At 39.0% G+C, this 19,493-nt stretch overlaps 1 protein-coding gene across 2 annotated transcripts in view; it reads left to right on the top strand.

Annotated features, from left to right (window-relative positions):
* Nucleotides 1-19,230, top strand: part of itgb1a (integrin, beta 1a) — a 36,136-nt gene extending 16,906 nt beyond the window's left edge. The window contains exons 7-17 of one of the 2 annotated variants that reach the window (XM_059534592.1): nt 3,647-3,802; nt 3,893-3,988; nt 6,502-6,591; nt 6,664-6,804; nt 6,891-7,093; nt 14,641-14,879; nt 14,989-15,211; nt 16,379-16,608; nt 16,695-16,861; nt 18,607-18,687; nt 19,056-19,180. In XM_059534592.1, coding sequence (XP_059390575.1) covers nt 3,647-3,802; nt 3,893-3,988; nt 6,502-6,591; nt 6,664-6,804; nt 6,891-7,093; nt 14,641-14,879; nt 14,989-15,211; nt 16,379-16,608; nt 16,695-16,861; nt 18,607-18,687 — 1,626 coding nt within the window. In that variant the 3' untranslated portion in view covers nt 19,056-19,180. Of the gene's footprint in view, nt 1-3,646; nt 3,803-3,892; nt 3,989-6,501; nt 6,592-6,663; nt 6,805-6,890; nt 7,094-14,640; nt 14,880-14,988; nt 15,212-16,378; nt 16,609-16,694; nt 16,862-18,606; nt 18,688-19,055 lie in introns of both variants that reach the window. The other variant, XM_059534593.1, reaches the window with a different exon arrangement.
* The last annotated feature ends 263 nt before the right edge of the window (nt 19,231-19,493 follow it).

The raw sequence follows: 19,493 nt of genomic DNA, 5'->3' as shown, positions 1-19,493 counted from the left end.
CATTTCCGAGCGTTTTTCCCTGTGTTTGTTATTCCTGTGTTTTGACTAGTGATGGCAAAATCGAGGCCTCGTGAAGCAATGAAACAGTTGAACCAAATGTGCCATATTGTTTCGAGGCTTCGAATCAATCCGACACCCGTCTCAACGGTGACACCTAGTGGTCACTTGCAGGTGTTGATCTGAAACAACCTTGCCGAGCCATTAAAAAATGTGTTGTTTTTTTATTATTATAATGTTCTAATATGTGAAGCTTGTAACCTATAGGCTCCTCACTGTGCATAATGTTATTTTGGTCATGAAAAATGAATATTAATAAAAGAAATCAAGCCACAATGTCTCACTTTTTTAGAGATTTTTATTCAAAAATATTAATTTATCTGCTGTGGAAGGACTTAGCCTACTTCTTTTTTTACAGATAATTTCTGAAACTGCTCACCAGGATTTGTGTTTGAACGCATCAGTGAAGCACACTCCAGTGTGATATGCTTTTCAGCTTCCTGGGCTTTGGCAGCATTTCCAAATGCCACATTTTTGAACCTTGGGTCCAGCAGTGTAGCCAGTGCCAAGGCTCTAAAACTCTCATAACCTCCACATCTGGAGTGCAGACCTTCTTGCAGATGTGAGCCTATGAGCCAAAACAGGAGAAACACATATTTATAATAATGACAATAATATGACAGTTATGGCCAATCACATGGGTAGTATGGTCATTGTGGCCTACCTAATTGAACAGTTGATTCCTGCGTTGCATTTCCTTTTTTCTGTGCAAGCTTGTGCTGCAACATCCTGTACAGTGGTATAAGCTTTGAAGCAGACACTCTCTTTTCCTCTGACATCTCTGTTGTTGCGAGTTTGAATGGTTGCAGTATTGACAATGATTGTTCAATAATGTCATAATCAATACTTGTCAGGGGAGCAGTATCATTGTTTAAGTTGGAAAGTGCAGCAGCCACTGGTTCACGTTGGTCATACAAGCGCTGTAGCATGTCAAATGTGCTGTTCCATCTCGTGTCAACCTCCTGTATCAGTTTCAGAGTTGGTCTTCCCATCAAGCTCTGCATCTCCACAAGCTTGTCCTTTGCTTTGCAGCTGGATCTGAACAACCCCACTATCTTTCTGGCCTTCTGGCGTATTTCATTGATGACTGGGGTTTGATCTAGTGCCTTTTTCACAATCAAATTTAAAGTATGAGCAAAACATGGGACATGGTGAAGGTGGAGTAGCTGGGCACTTAGGATCATGTTAGATGCATTGTCAGTCACCATGCACTGAACTTTGGAGGTTATTCCCCACTCAGCCATTAGCAAGGCTTTAGCCTCCATGAGATGCTGGGCTGTGTGGGTTTGGTAAAACCTCCTTACACCCAGTACAACAGTTGCCATTTTTGCCTCTGGTGTTATGTAATGGCAAGTCACACCAAGATATCCATCCATATTAATGGAGGACCACATGTCAGCTGTAAGGCTAACAAATTCGGCCTTTTGTAGGTCCTCCATTGTCTTCTCCTTGGCTTTGTTGTACTTTTCGCTGACCATTATTTTAAGCACCTTCCGGGATGGGAGGACATAGCTTGGATCAAGCTTGTTCACAAATGCCCTGAATCCCTCATCGTCCACGATGGTGAAGGGCTGCAGATCCTTCACCACCATGTTTATAAGAGCCTCATCCAATTCCCTCTATCTGACTTTTAAAAGAGAAGACAAAACATACTTTCAGACAAATACATTGGAAAAATACAGCTTCAATTAGTGCACATCTATTAAAAGTATAGCCTACTGGTTCATTATTTGGAAACCTTCCAGTGTTTATAATCAGTGCTTTATATAACTTATAAACTTTATAAACAGTGTCCCAAAAGGTTGTAATTATATTTCAATTATAATTATATCCCAAACAATGCATACCTTGCTTAGATGGCCCAGCAGTGTCAGTAGCAGGCCTAGGTACAGGGGGAATGCCATCCTCTGCACCCTGCAAAATGGCAGGATGAGTGCTCCTCAAATGGCGCATCATGGATGATGTATTGTTGCAGTAGGCTAGCTGCCGATCACAATACACATCTCACTTTATTTGGGGTTTCTAAATGGAAATGCTCCCACACCACAGATGTACGGCATCTCTTCTGGGGAGCTTCCATTTTATCTATCTATCCAAATCTATCTATATATGAATCGATCTATGTATCTAGATATGTATCTATAATCTATGTATCTATATATGTATCTATCTATAATATATGTATTTATATATGTATCTATAATCTATCTATATATGTATCTATCTATTAATCTAGCTGTCTATATATATTTATATCTATGTATCTATTAATGTGTCACTATATGTATACTCTGTCTGTCTCTAGCCTCTCAGTCAATGTGTTGTGTAAATTTAAATGTAAGTCTAAATTGCCTATAACTAATCAAATCGCACTATGACACTATATCACCAAAAATCCGCTATCTCAAAGTCAAACTCCTCTCACAAAAACCCACGAGGTCAAAATGCGTTTATTTCACTTTTATACAGATGTGCGATTGTGTGGTCTGTTCCCGACCATTCCAATCAAACGCTGATTCGGCGGACCACACCTGATGAAACAATTAGTGAAACACTTCGAGGCTTAGTTTGGTCATAGTCACGTGACATGGGTGTTTCGAATCACGCTTCGGATCAGTGTTTCGACACATCTGCGCTTCGGGATCTCGCAAAGCTTCGGAACGACTGTTTCGCTTCAGCCATCCTTAGTTTTGACCTTTGGACTGTGTATTCCGACTCTGATTCTCCGCTGCCTGTCCCGATCTCTGCTTGTTTCTGGTTACGATTCTGGTTATCCCTGACACACCTGACCCCATTCCTGATCTCTGCCTGTATTACCATTCTGTGGAATAAATGCTGCATATGGATCCGAACGCCTCCGACTCCTTGTTACACATGCATGCATATATTTTCATGTGTGAATGAATTGTGTCCACCACAGAATAAAAAAAAAAAAGTAATTTCAGTAATGGCTTTTTATCTATCAATTCGTGCTTTCTTTTCGAGATTGCTAGTTTATTTTGAGTTTATATCTCGCAGCTGAAACTTAGAGTTAACATCTCACAATTTATATCTCAAAATTTCAATTTATAGACACTATTCTGAGTCAAAATCTTATTTTCTTAAAAACTGATACTTGGTATCTCGCAATTTCGACACTTGCAATTGTGCATTTATATTTAACAAATCAGAGAAGAACAAAAATGTCACATTTTAAGATAAAACTACCAACTGAGAAAAATAAACTCACAATTCTCAGAAAAAGTCAGAATTTTAAGATGCAAGATGCAACAAAAAAAAAAAAAGTCGTAATTAAATTAATTAACAATTAAGTTTCTTTTTTTTATCCCGTGGTGGAATCCGTCTTTCATATTTATTTGCCTGAGCTTAACCAAAATCATTTTTCAAAAGTTTTACGTATCTCTGTCATAATTATACAAAGGTATTTTAAAAACAAAATTTCCAAAAGGAAGACCCATGTTCTTATTTTCAGACTGTCTTTGTGGAGTGCAGTAATATGCTCATTTGTGTCCTCAATCTTGTTTTTGGCCTCAGCTCACTCTTTGTATTCCTTGGCCTCATTTTTATCCTTCTTCCTGTTGTTTCTCAGGAGCACATCGGCTGGAGAAACGTCACTCGTTTGTTAGTGTTCTCCACGGACGCAGGTTTCCATTTTGCCGGCGATGGCAAACTGGGTGGAATCGTGCTTCCCAATGATGGGAAATGTCACTTAGAGAACAACATGTACACCATGAGCCATTATTACGTGCGTATATGACATCTACAGCTGATGTTCAGAGCAGAGTATCGGATGTTTGACAGATTTAGCAGAGCTTTTATGTCCTCTCTTGTCTAGGATTACCCCTCCATCGCCCACCTGGTTCAGAAACTGAGTGAAAACAACATCCAGACCATCTTTGCCGTTACAGAGGAGTTCCAGCCGGTTTACAAAGTAGGTCCACAGATGATCATCATGATGTGTCTGGAGACGCTAGTTTCTTGCACTTGGCCGGATTGAAGACAACTTTTGATTTGTAAAGGTTTCCACCAGTCCTGTAGTCTTTTTCCACACTAGTCAAAACCTTGGAAACTTTATAGAGCTTGCTGGATTTAAACGAATCATAAATGCTAAATATTAAATGTTAGCACATGCACATGATTCCTCAAATCATCCCATACAGCAAAAAAATCTACATTTGCAAAAACATGTTTCAAAATATATGTGTTTAGATATATTTTCTGGCAATATATATATATATATATATATATATATATATATATAAATATGGGTTATTACAACCCGAATTCCGGAAAAGTTGGGACGTTTTTTAAATTTTAATAAAATGAAAACTAAAGGAATTTCAAATCACATGAGCCAATATTTTATTCACAATAGAACATAGATAACGTAGCAAATGTTTAAACTGAGAAATTTTACACTTTTATCCACTTAATTAGCTCATTTAAAATTTAATGCCTGCTACAGGTCTCAAAAAAGTTGGCACGGGGGCAACAAATGGCTAAAAAAGCAAGCAGTTTTGAAAAGATTCAGCTGGGAGAACATCTAGTGATTAATTAAGTTAATTGATATCAGGTCTGTAACATGATTAGCTATAAAAGCTTTGTCTTAGAGAAGCAGAGTCTCTCAGAAGTAAAGATGGGCAGAGGCTCTCCAATCTGTGAAAGACTGCGTAAAAAAATTGTGGAAAACTTTAAAAACAATGTTCCTCAACGTCAAATTGCAAAGGCTTTGCAAATCTCATCATCTACAGTGCATAACATCATCAAAAGATTCAGAGAAACTGGAGAAATCTCTGTGCATAAGGGACAAGGCCGGAGACCTTTATTGGATGCCCGTGGTCTTCGGGCTCTCAGACGACACTGCATCACTCATCGGCATGATTGTGTCAATGACATTACTAAATGGGCCCAGGAATACTTTCAGAAACCACTGTCGGTAAACACAATCCGCCGTGCCATTAGCAGATGCCAACTAAAGCTCTATCATGCAAAAAGGAAGCCATATGTGAACATGGTCCAGAAGCGCCGTCGTGTCCTGTGGGCCAAGGCTCATTTAAAATGGACTATTTCAAAGTGGAATAGTGTTTTATGGTCAGACGAGTCCAAATTTGACATTCTTGTTGGAAATCACAGACGCCGTGTCCTCCGGGCTAAAGAGGAGGGAGACCTTCCAGCATGTTATCAGCGTTCAGTTCAAAAGCCAGCATCTCTGATGGTATGGGGGTGCATAAGTGCATACGGTATGGGCAGCTTGCATGTTTTGGAAAGGCTCTGTGAATGCTGAAAGGTATATAAAGGTTTTAGAGCAACATATGCTTCCCTCCAAACAACGTCTATTTCAGGGAAGGCCTTGTTTATTTCAGCAGGACAATGCAAAACCACATACTGCAGCTATAACAACAGCATGGCTTCGTCGTAGAAGAGTCCGGGTGCTAACCTGGCCTGCCTGCAGTCCAGATCTTTCACCTATAGAGAACATTTGGCGCATCATTAAACGAAAAATACGTCAAAGACGACCACGAACTCTTCAGCAGCTGGAAATCTATATAAGGCAAGAATGGGACCAAATTCCAACAGCAAAACTCCAGCAACTCATAGCCTCAATGCCCAGACGTCTTCAAACTGTTTTGAAAAGAAAAGGAGATGCTACACCATGGTAAACATGCCCCGTCCCAACTATTTTGAGACCTGTAGCAGAAATCAAAATTGAAATGAGCTCATTTTGTGCATAAAATTGTAAACTTTCTCAGTTTAAACATTTGCTATGTTATCTATGTTCTATTGTGAATAAAATATTGGCTCATGTGATTTGAAAGTCTTTTAGTTTTCATTTTATTAAAATTAAAAAAACGTCCCAACTTTTCCGGAATTCGGGTTGTATATATATATATATGATATGATGTCTGTAATGCATTTGAACTATTTAAACACATTTAAATAAAAAGCAACTAGGAACTTTTAAAAATGAAGAAGTATTAAATCATTGTAAATCTATTTTGATCTCTAGTAGGCTATTCATTAGTCTAAATGCGGGCTTCTGTAAAACTGAGATGTATTTTCTTGCACCTGAAATACATTTTAAAATATATTTTGGAATATGAAGGCTTCAGTTTTAAAAACATATATATAATTAATTGAGCTTCACTGTGTGTATATTTAGCATATGTTACTCATCTAAGTAATCAGACTTATAATATTCACCTGTTGAGTGATAAAACAGGTGACGAAATCCCATAAATGTGTAGACTGTGTGTGTTACAAAAGGATAAAGTGTGATATGAATACTTGACTACTGTGAGACACAGTTTGGATCCAGCTCCTCTGTATTTGGAAAGCCACAAGCCCAAGATAGTTTCCAGCTTGATCTGAACGCCGAGGTCATAACTGTTGTAAAACAAACACCTGTGCTGAAGATCCATGGATGTTTGTTTTCTCTTTCTACAGGAACTTAAAAACCTGATCCCAAAGTCTGCAGTCGGGACGCTTTCAGCCAACTCCAGCAATGTTATCAATCTCATCATCGATGCCTACAATGTGAGCCCATGAAGTTTCTTTAGATTATCTGAAGTCTTTGAAGGAACTGGCCTGATTTCTGTTTCCTCTCAGTCTCTTTCCTCCGAGGTGATCCTGGAGAACAGTAAGCTTCCTGAAGGAGTGAGCATCAGCTATCAGTCTCGCTGTAAGAACGGAGTGGTGAACGAGGGAGAGAACGGAAGGAAGTGCTCTAACATCTCCATCGGAGACGAGGTGAGGCCACATCAGCTCAAAGCAACATGCATCATCCGTAGCAGAAGCCGCTAGCCTGTTGTTTTCTGTTTCCAATGCATTCCCAGGTATCATTCAACATTAACATCACGGCTCAAGGCTGTCCCAAACAAGGCAAACCTGAGAGCATTAAGATCAAGCCCCTGGGCTTCACTGAGGAGGTGGAGATCATGCTCAACTTTGTCTGCGAGTGTGAATGTCACAAACACGGCATCAGGAACAGTGAGATGTGTCATAACGGCAACGGGACGTTTGAGTGTGGAGCCTGCAGGTGAGACGCTCCTCACAACAGCCCTGCGTCTGCTTATAGAAGTGCATGTCTTTGTTTCATTGCTAAATAACACGTTACAATTAACACAGTTAACAGATCGATCAGTGTTTAACATCAAAGTATTGTCTGTTTTTGCTCAGTTTTGCCAAAACATACAGTATAGCCACAGCAGAAGCACACAATGTCTGAATGAATCTATGTTTTGAATGAGTCAGCTCAACCAACAATTCAATGGCCCACTCTACTTCTCTACTTCCTGTTGGCCTTCTGTAGCAAATCGTAGCTCCGTGTAGCTGTTTTTATTTTATTTTTTTCTCTAGAATCTTTATCTTACTATCACTCTCTGTTTTTTAAAGTGGTAAAATATAACTTAATTCACACCATATTTCTGATATTATCGAATCAATCTTATCAGATTAACTTTGATCGTTCACTTTTATTTTATTTCCGTGAGTGCAGTACACCTGCAAAGCGCTAGCACTCGTTAGCTTGTCATTAGCGTTTTCATTCGAACCTATCGCTGTTTTCTTTTCTCCTCTCCCTCGCTCCAGTTTTTCACAAGTTCATCAAACAACCGCAGTAAGAATTTTCATCAAGCACGGTGAGTAATGGCTTCTCCTATCATTGTTTCTTGCACCTCTTGCCACATGTACAGTTTATCTATCTCTGTCGCTGATGAGGGATTCACATGTGATAAAGGTAGGGAAATAGTTAGGCTGACAGAGAAGATTTCAGAATAAGAGACACGCATCCAAACTTTAATTGAGGACAGTAAGAATGTTAGGGCTCTAGATACGGCTTTGGATGCGTCTAGCTCAGGGATTCCTGTACATTGTTCGGTTCCGGAAACAGAGCCCCAGCAGCAGGGCAACTGGGTGACGGTGAGGCAGCGTAGTCGTGGGTCAAAACACCGCTCTTCTGTTCCGATCAAAACATTAAACAGGTTCTCCCCACTCAGTGATGCACCCACTGAGAAACCTGATGAAAGTGCTCTAGTTATTGGTGATTCTATTGTACGGAACGTGAATATAGAGACACCAGCCACCATAGTCAAATGTTTACCGGGAGCCAGAGCGCCTGACATCTTGGCAAATTTAAAAGTGCTGGCTAATGCTAAACGTAAATACAGTAAGATTGTTATTCATGCCGGCGCTAATGATGTTCGACTTCGCCAGTCGGAGATCACTAAAAATAACATTAAAGAGGTGTGTGAACTTGCAAGCACGATGTCAGACACTGTAATATGCTCTGGTCCCCTCCCTGCTTACCGTGGTGATGAGATGCATAGCAGATTGTCATCACTCAATGGCTGGATGTCTAAGTGGTGCCCACAGAATAACATATTTTTCATAGACAATTGGACGAGCTTTTGGGGCAGACCTGACCTGTTTAAAAGAGATGGTCTTCATCCCTCCTGGGGTGGCGCCACTCTTCTCTCTAGAAATATGGCAAATAGTCTTAGTGTTTATACTTGACTAACTGGGGCCCAGGTCAGGAAGCAGACAGACTGGCTAAACCGACCGTCTGCTAGCTGCCTCCCGTCACAGAGGTCAGTTAATTCTCAGCACATAGAGACTTTTTCACCTAGATATCACACTATAGAGACTGTGTCTGTTCCCCGAACTAGAAAATACAAAAAAACGTCCAAACCAAGTTAAGATTAGCAATTTAATTGAGGTTCAACAAATAAAAAACAGATGCAATATGGATAAACAAATGATAAAGCTTGGCTTATTGAATATCAGATCCCTTTCTACGAAAACACTTTTTGTAAATAATATGATCACTGATCGTAATATAGATGTACTCTGTTTGACAGAAACCTGGCTAAAACCTGATGATTACTTTATTTTAAATGAGTCCACCCCCCAAGATTACTGTTATAAACATGAGCCACGTCTAAAAGGCAAAGGGGGAGGTGTTGCTTCAATTTATAACAACGTTTTCAGGATTTCTCAGAGGGCAGGCTACAAGTATAACTCGTTTGAAGTAATGGTACTTCATATAACATTATCCAAAGAAACAAATGTTAATGATAAATCCCCTGTTATGTTTGTACTGGCTACTGTATACAGGCCACCAGGGCACCACACAGACTTTATTAAAGAGTTTGGTGATTTTACATCCGAGTTAGTTCTGGCTGCAGATAAAGTTTTAATAGTTGGTGATTTTAATATCCATGTTGATAATGAAAACGATGCATTGGGATCAGCATTTATAGACATTCTGAACTCTATTGGTGTTAGACAACACGTTTCAGGACCTACTCATTGTCGAAATCATACTCTAGATTTAATACTGTCACATGGAATTGATGTTGATAGTGTTGAAATTATTCAGCCAAGTGATGATATCTCAGATCATTATTTAGTTCTTTGCAAAATTCATATAGCCAAAATTGTAAATTCTACTTCTTGTTACAAGTATGGAAGAACCATCACTTCTAACACAAAAGACTGCTTTTTAAGTTATCTTCCTGATGTATCCAAATTCCTTAGCATATCCAAAACCTCAGAACAACTTGATGATGTAACAGAAACTATGGACTCTCTCTTTTCTAGCACTTTAAATAAAGTTGCTCCTTTACGCTTAAGGAAGGTTAAGGAAAACAGTTTGACACCATGGTATAATGAGCATACTCGCACCCTAAAGAGAGCAGCCCGAAAAATGGAGCGCAGCTGGAGGAAAACAAAACTAGAGGTATTTCGTATTGCTTGGCGGGAAAGTAACATATCCTACAGAAAAGCATTAAAAACTGCTAGATCCGATTACTTTTCTTCTCTTTTAGAAGAAAACAAACATAACCCCAGGTATTTATTCAATACAGTGGCTAAATTAACGAAAAATAAAGCCTCAACAACTGTTGACATTTCCCAACACCACAGCAGTAATGACTTTATGAACTACTTTACTTCTAAAATCGATACTATTAGAGATAAAATTGCAACCATTCAGCCGTCAGCTACAGTATCACATCAGACAGTGCACTATAGACCCCCTGAGGAACAGTTCCACTCATTCTCTACCATAGGAGAGGAAGAATTGTATAAACTTGTTAAATCATCTAAACCAACAACATGTATGTTAGACCCTATACCATCTAAGCTCCTAAAAGAGGTGCTTCCAGAAGTCATAGATCCTCTTCTGACTATTATTAATTCCTCATTGTCATTAGGACATGTCCCCAAAACCTTCAAACTGGCTGTTATTAAGCCTCTCATCAAAAAACCACAACTTGACCCCAAAGAACTACAACCCGAATTCCGGAAAAGTTGGGACGTTTTTTAAATTTTAATAAAATGAAAACTAAAAGACTTTCAAATCACATGAGCCAATATTTTATTCACAATAGAACATAGATAACATAGCAAATGTTTAAACTGAGAAAGTTTACAATTTTATGCACAAAATGAGCTCATTTCAATTTTGATTTCTGCTACAGGTCTCAAAATAGTTGGGACGGGGCATGTTTACCATGGTGTAGCATCTCCTTTTCTTTTCAAAACAGTTTGAAGACGTCTGGGCATTGAGGCTATGAGTTGCTGGAGTTTTGCTGTTGGAATTTGGTCCCATTCTTGCCTTATATAGATTTCCAGCTGCTGAAGAGTTCGTGGTCGTCTTTGACGTATTTTTCATTTAATGATGCGCCAAATGTTCTCTATAGGTGAAAGATCTGGACTGCAGGCAGGCCAGGTTAGCACCCGGACTCTTCTACGACGAAGCCATACTGTTGTTATAGCTGCAGTATGTGGTTTTGCATTGTCCTGCTGAAATAAACAAGGCCTTCCCTGAAATAGACGTTGTTTGGAGGGAAGCATATGTTGCTCTAAAACCTTTATATACCTTTCAGCATTCACAGAGCCTTTCCAAAACATGCAAGCTGCCCATACCGTATGCACTTATGCACCCCCATACCATCAGAGATGCTGGCTTTTGAACTGAACGCTGATAACATGCTGGAAGGTCTCCCTCCTCTTTAGCCCGGAGGACACGGCGTCCGTGATTTCCAACAAGAATGTCAAATTTGGACTCGTCTGACCATAAAACACTATTCCAGTTTGAAATAGTCCATTTTAAATGAGCCTTGGCCCACAGGACACGACGGCGCTTCTGGACCATGTTCACATATGGCTTCCTTTTTGCATGATAGAGCTTAAGTTGGCATCTGCTGATGGCACGGCGGATTGTGTTTACCGACAGTGGTTTCTGAAAGTATTCCTGGGCCCATTTAGTAATGTCATTGACACAATCATGCCGATGAGTGATGCAGTGTCGTCTGAGAGCCCGAAGACCATGGGCATCCAATAAAGGTCTCCGGCCTTGTCCCTTACGCACAGAGATTTCTCCAGTTTCTCTGCATCTTTTGATGATGTTATGCACTGCAGATGATGAGATTTGCAAAGCCTTTGCAATTTGACGTTGAGGAACATTGTTTTTAAAGTTTTCCACAATTTTTTTATGCAGTCTTTCACAGATTGGAGAGCCTCTGCCCATCTTTACTTCTGAGAGACTCTGCTTCTCTAAGACAAAGCTTTTATAGCTAATCATGTTACAGACCTAATATCAATTAATTTAATTAATCACTAGATGTTCTCCCAGCTGAATATTTTCAAAACTGCTTGCTTTTTTAGCCATTTGTTGCCCCCGTGCCAACTTTTTTGAGACCTGTAGCAGGCATTAAATTTTAAATGAGCTAATTAAGTGGATAAAAGTGTAAAATTTCTCAGTTTAAACATTTGCTACGTTATCTATGTTCTATTGTGAATAAAATATTGGCTCATGTGATTTGAAATTCCTTTAGTTTTAATTTTATTAAAATTTAAAAAACGTCCCAACTTTTACGGAATTCGGGTTGTAGTTAATTATAGACCAATCTCGAGTCTCCCTTTTCTGTCCAAGATACTAGAAAAGGTGGTATCCACACAATTATATTCCTTCTTAGAGAAAAATGGTATATGTGAGGATTTCCAGTCAGGATTTAGACCGTATCATAGTACTAAGACTGCTCTTCTTAGAGTTACAAATGATCTGCTCTTATCATCTGATCGTGGGTGTATCTCTCTATTAGTTTTATTGGATCTTAGTGCTGCGTTTGACACAATTGACCACAACATTCTTTTGCATAGACTTGAATACTTTGTTGGCATCAGTGGAAGTGCATTAGCATGGTTTAAATCGTACTTATATGACCGCCATCAGTTCGTAGCAGTGAATGAAGATGTATCCTATCGATCACAAGTGCAGTATGGAGTACCTCAAGGCTCAGTACTAGGGCCGCTACTCTTCACGCTTTATATGTTACCCTTGGGAGATATCATCAGGAAACATGGTGTTAGCTTTCACTGTTATGCTGATGATACTCAGCTCTATATTTCTTCGCAGCCCGGTGAAACACACCAATTTGAAAAACTAATGGATTGCATAGTCGATATAAAAAACTGGATGACGAGTAATTTCTTACTGCTAAATTCTGAAAAAACAGAGGTGTTAATTATAGGACCTAAAAACTCTGCTTGTAATAACCTAGAACACTGTCTAAGACTTGATGGTTGCTCTGTCAATTCTTCGTCATCAGTTAGGAACCTAGGTGTGCTATTTGATCGCAATCTTTCCTTAGAAAGCCACGTTTCTAGCATTTGTAAAACTGCATTTTTCCATCTCAAAAATATATCTAAATTACGGCCTATGCTCTCAATGTCAAATGCAGAAATGTTAATCCATGCATTTATGACCTCAAGGTTAGATTATTGTAATGCTTTATTGGGTGGTTGTTCTGCACGCTTAGTAAACAAACTACAGCTAGTCCAAAATGCAGCAGCAAGAGTTCTTACTAGAACCAGGAAGTATGACCATATTAGCCCGGTCCTGTCAACACTGCACTGGCTCCCTATCAAGCATCGCATAGATTTTAAAATATTGCTTATTACTTATAAAGCCCTGAACGGTTTAGCACCTCAGTATTTGAATGAGCTCCTTTTACATTATAATCCTCTACGTCCGCTACGTTCTCAAAACTCAGGCAATTTGATAATACCTAGAATATCAAAATCAACTGCAGGCGGCAGATCCTTTTCCTATTTGGCGCCCAAACTCTGGAATAACCTACCTAACATTGTTCGGGAGGCAGACACACTCGTGCAGTTTAAATCTAGATTAAAGACCCATCTCTTTAACCTGGCATACACATAACATACTAATATGCTTTTATTATCCAAATCCGTTAAAGGATTTTTAGGCTGCATTAATTAGGTAAACCGGAACCGGAAACACTTCCCATAACAACCTATGTACTTGCTACATCATTAGAAGAATGGCATCTACGCTAATATTAGTCTGTTCCTCTCTTGTTCCGAGGTCACCGTGGCCACCAGATCCAGTCTGTGTCCAGATCAGAGGGTCACTGCAGTCACCCGGATCCAGTACGTATCCAGACCAGATGCTGGATCAGCACCTAGAAAGGACCTCTACATCCCTGAAAGACAGCGGAGACCAGGACTACTAGAGCCCCAGATACAGATCCCCTGTAAAGACCTTGTCTCAGAGGAGCACCAGGACAAGACCACAGGAAACAGATGATTCTTCTGCACAATCTGACTTTGCTGCAGCCTGGAATTGAACTACTGGTTTCGTCTGGTCAGAGGAGAACTGGCCCCCAACTGAGCCTGGTTTCTCCCAAGGTTTTTTTCTCCATTCTGTCACCGATGGAGTTTCGGTTCCTTGCCGCTGTCGCCTCTGGCTTGCTTAGTTGGGGACACTTCATCTACAGCGATATCGTTGACTTGATTGCAAATAAATGCACAGACACTATTTAACTGAACAGAGATGACATAACTGAATCCAATGATGAACTGCCTTTAACTATCATTTTGCATTATTGACACTGTTTTCCTAATGAATGTTGTTCAGTTGCTTTGACGCAATGTATTTTGTTTAAAGCGCTATATAAATAAAGGTGACATTGACTAAAGAGACGTTTACTTCATTCCTGAATAAATCAGCCGTTTGAATGAATTATTTCATGTTTTTTATTATTATTATTAAAGCGATAGTTCACCTAAAAATGAAAAAAGAAAAGAAAAATGCCCTTCTAAAGCTGCTTTTGGTATCATGCTTTTCTAACACAACAATGGCCCTAAATAATCTTTTGTGGTTATGATCTTTTTCCGACCAATTTAATGTGATTAACTAGATTAATTGCCACATAATCAATTGAGCCCTGATATAGATAGATAGATAGATAGATAGATAGATAGATAGATAGATAGATAGATAGATAGATAGATAGATAGATAGATAGATAGATAGATAAATCGTGGTAGTCATGGTACAAATCGTGGTAAAAATGCATAATAGTCATTTTGCTCAAAAAAAATACATAATAATAATAATATTAATTAAACAGGACCCATTCTAATGCACAGAGGAAAAAATAAATCTGTATTAAACTTTAATTGTTTTGGTGCTTGAAAACCCCTTTTAGTCTCTGAAGCACAAACACGTACAGGAGAGAGTTTGTATGTGAGTAAATGTGAGCTGTGTCCTCTCAGGTGTAATAAGGGACGTGTGGGCAGGCAGTGTGAATGTCGAAAAGACGAGGTATCCACCGAAGACCTGGACAAGAACTGCCGCAAGGACAACGGCACGGACATCTGCAGCAATAACGGCGAGTGTGTGTGTGGCACCTGCGAGTGCAAGAAGAGAGACAATCCTGAAGAGCGCTACAGCGGCAAATTCTGCGAGTGTGACAACTTCAACTGCGACCGCTCCAATAATAAACTCTGCGGAGGTATGCATGTCACCAATACATCACTCGACAGATCGTTAATAGAAGAAAAGCAGCTTGGGTAGCTGAGGAAGACTGTTTGGAGGTGTTTAATGTGGTGTTCTTCCTGCAGGACACGGCCGCTGTGAGTGCAGGGTGTGTATCTGTGATGCTAACTACACGGGAAGCGCGTGTGACTGCTCTCTGGATGCCTCCACATGCTTAGCCTCCAACAAGCAGACCTGTAACGGCCGAGGGATCTGTGAGTGTGGGACCTGCAGGTGCACCGACCCCAAGTTTCAGGGTCCCACCTGTGAGATCTGCCCTACCTGCCCCGGAGTCTGCACTGAGCACAAGTCAGTGAACACATGCACACCATATATGACACATTAAACTACAGTCAGCACATGCACAGCTTCAGTGATCAACTGCTGTGGACCACTTATACAGCTTTTTATTCTGGACAGAATATAGCAAATATATGCTAAATATATGGTGTAAATGGCACAGCTTTTTCATATTTTATATATATATATATATAAAACTTCAAATGCCAAAATGTATTAGCAAAAATACAATTAATATTAATAATACAATTAAATATTAATAATCAAATACAATATATTGTCATTGTCAAATACAATTAATATAATGTCACAATGCAAAATAGAAAAAAAAACTAATTAAAAATAGTTTCATATTTTGCTTATTATTAGGGTTAAATTTGAAACATAAATATTGTTTGATGTATATAAAAATGTATCTGTTTGTACCAAGAGATAGATGAAAAAATATATTAATATACACTACCAGTCAAAATGTTGTTGAAGGAAGTCTAATGCTCAGCAGGGATGCATTTATTTGATCAAATACAGTAAAAACAGTGGAATATTATTGTAATTTAAAACATCTGTTTTCTGTGTGAATCTGTGTTAAAGTGTAATGTATTTCTGTGATGCACAGCTGTATTTTCAGCATCATTCCTCCAGTCTTCAGTGTCACATGATCTTCAGAAATCATGAAAATATGATGATTTACTGCTCAAGAAACATTTCTGATTATTGTCAGTGTTGAACACAGTTGTGCTGCTCAATATTATTGAGGAAAGAAAGAAAGAAAATGATACTTTTTATCACAGGAATCACAGCAATAAATGAAACTGTATCATACATTGACAGAAAACAGCTATTTTAAATTGTAATAATATTTCACAATATTAGTTTTTACTTTTTTTATCAAATAAATGCAGCCTTGGTGAGCAGAAGAGACTCCTTTCAACAACGAAGAAAAAAAAAGTCGCACTGGTAGTGCAATTTATTTTAACATCTATATTAGTGATGTATTGGCCAATTCTTAAACTTTTTAAGAAGTTGTTTGTATATTTTTATTTCAGCCCTGTAAGTCACCCCAGTTTCTTTGCATTATTACCATTTATATATCTTTGCCTTTTACCGTGTGAAAAAAAGAAAGAGAAGAATCCTAAGTAGGTTCCACAGTTCACACTGACGAAACATGTGTCTCAGGGAGTGTGTGCAGTGCCGAGCGTTTGGCACAGGAGAGAAGAAAGACACTTGTGAGAGAGACTGCAGCTACTTTAACCTCATCAAGGTGAAGGACAGAGAGAAGCTCCCTCAGCCCGTGCAGGCCTTCCCCCTCATGCACTGCAAGGAGAGAGACGCCAACGACTGCTGGTTCTACTACACCTACGCCGTCAACAACACCGAGAGGGAGGTGCATGTGGTGGAGACTTTAGGTGAGGCTTCAAGTCATGGTTTAAATGCCTGTTCCTTCAGTAGCAGTAGTGTTTGTACACTTTCACTGCTGTGCTTGGTTTGGCAGAGTGCCCGGCGGGTCCTGACATCATTCCCATCGTAGCGGGCGTGGTCACAGGCATCGTTCTGATTGGTCTAGCTCTGCTGCTGATCTGGAAGCTGCTCATGATCATTCACGACCGCCGCGAGTTCGCCAAGTTTGAGAAGGAGAAGATGAACGCCAAGTGGGACACGGTAAGCCCGAGAAAAAGAAGATAAAAAAGAGAGAGAGAAAAAAAGCTTTTAAAACAGGATCAAGAAATCTCATCAGAAGTGTCGTTTTCCTCTTTATGAGCGCTCCGTTTTAGGACTTTAGGTTTTTCTGGGTGTGTGGTGGGCAGCTGCAGTGCCCTCTGCTGGCTCACCTTATGAGCACTCATGAAAGGAGAGTGCTTAACAGTACTCAATGTGCACTTGTAGTGGACTTCGGGTCTCATAAGTATATTTAAAAAAACTGTACTTGCTGATAATTTTAATGAAATAAAATGCCGGATAGAGACACTTTCTCATGACACTTAAAGTCCACATGAAATCAAAATTGACTATTTTAACTTTGTTCGCCTAAATTGATCGTTTTGTGCTGAACAATTCATCCATGCTAGTCAATCCACACAAAAAAAAATTTTGGCTTCATAATCTTTAATCAAAATCTGAAAATGCCCCTCCCCTCTGCATTGGAGGACCTTCACTGATGACGTAGGCTTGAGGAATTTGGTGTCTGCTTAAACCACGCCCCTCCAACTGACAGTAGACAGGCTGCCTGTGTGTTTGCGACCATTGACAGTGCGTGAAAGGAGAGATGGCAAGGAGGTGCATTTTTGGTTGTGGAACTCACGGAACACTTTTCCCTTTCCCTAAAATTCCCTCGTTACGGTCCAGATGGCTCGATTTTTTACATTTCGAGGAAGGATGGATAACAGAGTGGTCACGGATGTGCTCGAAGCACTTCACGCGCCGAGTGAACAACCGATTGTAAACTTGCGTTTAGATCTGCCTCCATTTTTTGAATTAAACACCTACTTATCTAGATCCAATCAGGTGCTAGTTGTAAAATAAGCCACGCCCACTATTTTCCTCATTTATTATTCCGTTTCTCTCGGAAATACGTCACAACACTGGAGAAAAGTCGTTTGCAACTTCCGTTTCACGGGGACTTTAAGTACACTTTTTAAAAATGCGCTTAGTAAACATGTCAAGTAATGCACATTTTAAATAATTATTTTAATAATCTTATCATGCATTAGAGAAATACTCTTGATTTTAAAGAAGCACACTTATATTTTTAACTGTAGTGTTATTCAACATTTCATTTCAAGTTAATTTATATTAAATGTACCAAATTACATCTGTGTAATTACAAATATGTTTAAATACATACAGGTTTTAATAGAGATTACATTAAAGTGTTTTAGTTTATTATTAATGTTTGTACACTTTAACCATATTTCAAAAACAGTAGAAGTAATTATGAAATTACTTACATTTCATTTTCACAGGTCAGAATCTGCTGATTCGAAGGAAATGTAGTATGACAGTATTTTAAGGCTATAACCAGGTATTACTCAGCTGAGTAAAATCTTTATCCAAAAGTCTTTATAACCAGTCTGATTTACTTAAATAAATGTTGTTGTTTTATGATTCTAATTTCTTAGATTCACAAAAATGTTTAATTTCAGAATTAGCTACACAAGGCTATACAAGGCTTTTAGTTGCAACTGATGGAATAAAAGTACAAGTTTTTTTATTTATTTGATTTGATTTTTATTCCATTGTGTCTTCATTTCTACTTCATATGCATGCTTTGCTTCTTTTTCCCTTCATGCTCATGAAATCTCTCTCTTATCTCCATCCTTTTTATTCTCTTCACGTGTTGTCATGATTTCAGCTCTTCTGTTTCTTCATCTGTGGTTGATCTGTTGTCTGTCCCTGTCCACTCTCAGACAGACAATCCAATTTACAAGAGCCCTGTTAATAAATTCCAGAACCCAAACTATGATGGACATAAAGCTGTGACTCTATAAGTTTGTATACCTCTCCTCTTTCTGCATGGCTTCTTATCTGTGTGTGTGTGTGTGTTTCTGTACCTGATTTTAATTTTTCCATCCTTGATGCATCAACTGATGTATTTATGAAGTATTTAAGGTATAAAACACTGACTGACTACAGCATGAGCATCTTAATGAGCGTTTAACTTAATAATACATTTTTCTTCACTGGATATTAATGTGCAATGAAATTCTGTTAATATATACGAGCTGCATGTGTTTTATTTTTACCTTTCTTAATTCAAGGTTCATAGCACTTTCTTGGGGTGTAGGTGCATTTAGACGACATGTTGAAGTTGTATAGTGCTGTATATTTAACAATCTGATCTTTCTGTGTTTCACAGGGAGAGAACCCCATCTACAAGAGCGCCGTCACAACCGTGATCAACCCCAAATATGAAGGCAAATAATGGGCATGGGTATCACACACAGGAATGTTTGGAAAGGGATAGGTTTGCAGATATCCTCAATTTCCTTTCAATTGTTTATTTTCTCATCGTATGTCATTCTTTCAGAACAGTATTGTAGGTCTGTAGTAGTGTTTTATGCCGCTTGTCCCTTGCAAACGTGTACAGTTTGTATAGTCTTCAGTTTTTCTTCTTTTAAACCCGGTGTATGTTCACACATTCTCTCTTTGAGTCAAGTGTTTCACTCTAAGTTATGGTGAAAAGGCATCCTTGTATCCCACCCGAAAATGGTGGTGGTGTTGGCACAGTGGATAAGACACATGCCTTTGGTGTGAGAGACCCGGGTTCGAATCCACTGTGAGACACCAATGTGTC

This window comes from Carassius carassius, chromosome 42 (genome assembly GCF_963082965.1).
Source record: "Carassius carassius chromosome 42, fCarCar2.1, whole genome shotgun sequence".
In the NCBI taxonomy this organism is placed as follows: Eukaryota; Metazoa; Chordata; class Actinopteri; order Cypriniformes; family Cyprinidae; genus Carassius; species Carassius carassius.
The sequence above is the reverse complement of the archived record's forward strand: the minus strand, read 5'-3'. Positions and strand labels throughout refer to the sequence as shown.